The sequence below is a fragment of the Nannobrachium achirus genome, assembly GCF_963921795.1.
Source record: "Nannobrachium achirus genome assembly, chromosome: 4".
Lineage (NCBI taxonomy): Eukaryota > Metazoa > Chordata > Actinopteri > Myctophiformes > Myctophidae > Nannobrachium > Nannobrachium achirus.
In genome coordinates this window covers 42,300,349-42,304,404 of record NC_137813.1, presented here as the reverse complement: position 1 = coordinate 42,304,404, position 4,056 = coordinate 42,300,349, and the positions used below count along the sequence as shown (strand labels likewise).

The window sequence follows — 4,056 nt, the reverse complement described above, 5'->3', positions numbered from 1 at the left end:
AAAAATCCTATAATAAAGAAATTATTTCAAATACCGGAAATACAGTGGGTCCTCATACATCTTTCGGTTTTAGCAGAGCCAAGTGGCATTAACACTTATATAAACATGGTGGTTAACAGTAAACCAAGACTCAGCAGTGCACAAGAAACATTAACTTTAGTTCAATGTAACTTGGCCCGAGGACAGATATTCCTTTAGGCTACTTTATTACAAATGTTACATTCCACGTTGACAATAACATAAATGAACACTTAGAAAACAAGCGAATACAAATGTTTAAAAGGTGGACAAAACTGAACAAAAATAAGAGGTTCAGCACAAGGGCTGTATTCAACCAAATCCAGGCTCTATGTTCTTTGTTTGGGTTACCTTGTTTCTCCAACTGACTAATGCTACCATACTTGACAACTTTTGATAACATCCTTCATTTGTTTTATAGAGTCAATGGAGGAGTCCTTAAGTGACAGTCCCAGCAAAACAGGCTTGTTGCCAGCTTCTTGTGACACAGACGTTGCCAGGTTTTTGGCACAGACATGTGTCAGAGCCTGCAAAAACAAACATGAGATAGCATTAACACACTTTCATGTCACACAAAGGAATGCAGTTATTTGATTTGAACCACCCTGGGGCAAACATTCAGTGAAAATAGCAGATCTACTAGCTCACAACAAGTTGTGAGTTGGTAGATCTGCTATTTTCGCAGAAGAGATTTTGCAGAGGGAAAAGGGAGTGGACTAAATATAGAGCCCAGTTGGCACCCTGGACAGACAAGTAAAACAGTATATAGTGGTTAACAGTCATGATTTCTCCATCTTTTGTGCCCCAATTCTTTTCCTACCTACTCCTCCTCACCATTACTCCGGTCCAGAGGGATACTGATTATTTATAATAAAGACCACCCCCCCAGAGATACATAGCTCAATGTTTATTCCCCATTGAGAGAAAGAATATTATGGACCAAAACATTTTAACAGAACCATCTCGGTGTGAATAATAACCACACAAAGAAAGAATTGTGTCAACCAAAATCACATAGGTAGAGTGAACAAACAACAAAAGAAATGGAACCATCCCAGTGTGAATAATAACCACACAAAGAAGAAAATGGTGTCAACCAAAATCAAATAGGTAGAGTGAACAAACGACAAAAGAAACACTGCAAGTTGTTAAAATGTTTTCTTTTTTTTACTTGAAAAGACAAAAAGGAAGAAATACAGTATATGCCTTGTTAACCAAGATGGAACAGACCAAGGATAATATGCATTTCTTTATTGATGTTCCTACACTGAACATAGATCGTTTATATGGAAAGAGTCAGACAGACCACTGAAATCCATCCCTGGGCACATTTAATTAGACCCGCTGTCTACCACAGCAGTCTCTCTGCAACCCTTCTTGCCTATTTGCAGCATGAAATGAGAACCCCATACTGTAAAACCACTGGGAGGACTACTAGCCTCGCAATTACGGCCATCTGATCAAAGCTGTCATGTTGACACCATTTATTAGAAAACCTTCATTTATAGCATACCTCATCTTTTCCCAGCAGGACTTTGGTGGAGAACATTGAAGAGATGGTATCATTGGTGCTGGAGTCAGGTGTCACGGCTACCAGGGTTCCAATCTTGCCATACTGTGTGATAACAATGAATATATAATTGCTAAATTCGGTACAAACAACTTGCGTTGAGATGCCATTGATTTCTTGCTCCGTCTGCTTTGATCTGATGAGGGGCTCGGCGGTAGGCATGTTTTAATATCCTGTGGGGTGACAGGAGAAAACCAAATGAATTACAATTAACAGCACAGACTCTTTTTCCCCTCTGCACTTTCAGTATCCATTATAATTAAAGTGGAATTGAAGGACTCATACATTATGTGTGTGGCCTTTAATTAGGTTTTTAATCATATGATCCTGGCCTATATTTCCACTGAATAATAAATAAAGTGATTGTTGGGCGCTATTGCATCTCTGCAGCTTTCAATTGTACTGCACTATATAGTTATGATTTTATTTATTATACTGTTTAACTCTACAGGCAAACACTGCAAACATACAGAATACAGAAAGACTCAATGTGTAATTCATGACACTTCAGGAAAATCTGAAGCCTCATCGTACGATGGTGTCGCTTGCCAAAAATGGCAGATCTACAAGCTCAGGGGTTTGCGATGCATCATGGTGTGTTACAATTTTCTGAGAGCGACACCATTGTACGATTATTTGAAAAAAGTTAACGATGAAACAAACTCGCAGGATCTGACCACAAGGACAAGGTGGTTTCTTTTTAAGTGGTGTAAAGTAACTAAGTACATTTACTCGAGTACTGTACTTTACTAGTAACATGTTTAGGTATTTTTACTTTACTGGAGTATTTATTTAATACTTTTACTTCTACTCCACTACACTTGGAGGCAAATATTGTGCTTTTACTCCACTACAATTAAATGAAAACTTAATACCATGAGTTAATTACTTTGTAGATTTTGATTATTATTACAAAACATACATTAACCACTTCAGCCATATACATTTCGGCCAATTGAAAATAGCAGATCTACAAGCTCTGTGAGTGAGCTGTATTGTATTTTCAAAAGATGTATTATACATTTGACAACTTGAAACAGGATACTATACTCTGCTTTTACTCTTGGTACTTGAAGTATTTTTGATAACAATACCTTTGTACATTTACTGAAGTTTAGAATTCCAGTCTTTTTGTAACAGGTTATTTCAACATTGCAGTAATGTGAGTACTTTTTCCACCACTGGTTTTAATGCAGCGGAAAAGAGAGAGAGAAGTGGCCGCAGTGTCTCGGCTGCAGGAAGTAGGATACATACACCGAGGCTGCAGCACTGCGAGGCTCCAGCTAATGCTAGCAACTGCTACGAATGTGTTCGCTCAAATCACAAGAGCTATTTCTGATAAGAACGGATACAAATCCTCACCCTGTATCTTCGTTTGAAAACCGAAAAGTCTGACTGACTCTGCTGCGTTAACACAGACAACTCATCCCACGTTGGAGTTTGTTGTTGTTGTTAACTTGTTGGTTGTTACCATGTGAAATGACTGAAAAAGCAGACGGCCCTCGTTCTTCCGTGCACGTGCGCAGCGTCTCCAATGAGATCGCTTTGCGTGAGGACGTCATGAGAATTCAAGCAAAGCTAAAGAAGGAGAGGACAAATACGTCACGAGAAAGAAAAGGGAAACGTCTGTTCTTGAGAGAAGAAAGGCCTGGTGTCAAAGGTACAGGTACCTCAGCTCAAACACAGTACAGCAACAAAAATATCACTTTTCAATTATACAAATAATACAAACATATATTTCTGAGAGGCCAGCCCATTTGTGAACATGTTTTGGGTTTTCAAAATAAGTTATCAATTCTATTGTAGGTTTTGTATTATGTATGTAGGCCTAGATTTATTTTGCATATTTTGAATCATTCATGTGAGATTTGTTATTTAACAGTTTGGATAAGTAAAATGTATTTCTGTAGGCCTAGAGAGTCCACAATTTTGTTTTTATTTACCTAAAATATTAGGTAGCCATGTTTAATTCCAGAATTCCACACTAATATGTGGGTTATTTTATTATGCTCTTCAGGCCATCGACTCTTGCCCTGCAAATGGAAAGATAAAATAAAAGATAAGATATAACTTTATTGATCCCTGAGGGGAAACAGGTGTCGTAGCGGCAACTTACAGTAAGTATAAAACACATGTACGGTACATGGTACAGTAAGTACAGTAAGTCTCCAGAGAGATAGGAATAAGATAAGAATAATACATACAATAAATATACTTGGCATCTGACGACCGCTGCACTTGGTGCATGTCATAGGTGAAATATTCATTATCTTTCAAAAATAGTCAAATAACAGTCTAACAGTGAATATAATACAGTCACATATTAGCCACAATAACTGGTACCAAGAGAACTTGGTACCATTCCCCCCTATGGTGGCAAAAATGTCTTTAGTACCAGTTTGTTTGTATAGTCCATGTTTCAAATTAATATAGCTTTATTTATTTTGTTTACTTTTTTGAGAGAGAAT

The 4,056-nt window shown here is 37.6% G+C and overlaps 1 protein-coding gene across 1 annotated transcript; it reads right to left on the bottom strand.

Annotated features, from left to right (window-relative positions):
- Nucleotides 1–235: 235 nt before the first annotated feature.
- Nucleotides 236–3,081, bottom strand: psmg3 (proteasome (prosome, macropain) assembly chaperone 3). Its single transcript, XM_080725068.1, has 3 exons — nt 2,951–3,081; nt 1,532–1,761; nt 236–545 (listed from the first exon to the last, which is right to left on the bottom strand). Exons 2-3 carry the CDS (start codon nt 1,748–1,750, stop codon nt 393–395), a joined length of 372 nt encoding a protein of 123 aa, XP_080581194.1. The 5' UTR covers nt 1,751–1,761; nt 2,951–3,081; the 3' UTR covers nt 236–392.
- Nucleotides 3,082–4,056: the final 975 nt, after the last annotated feature.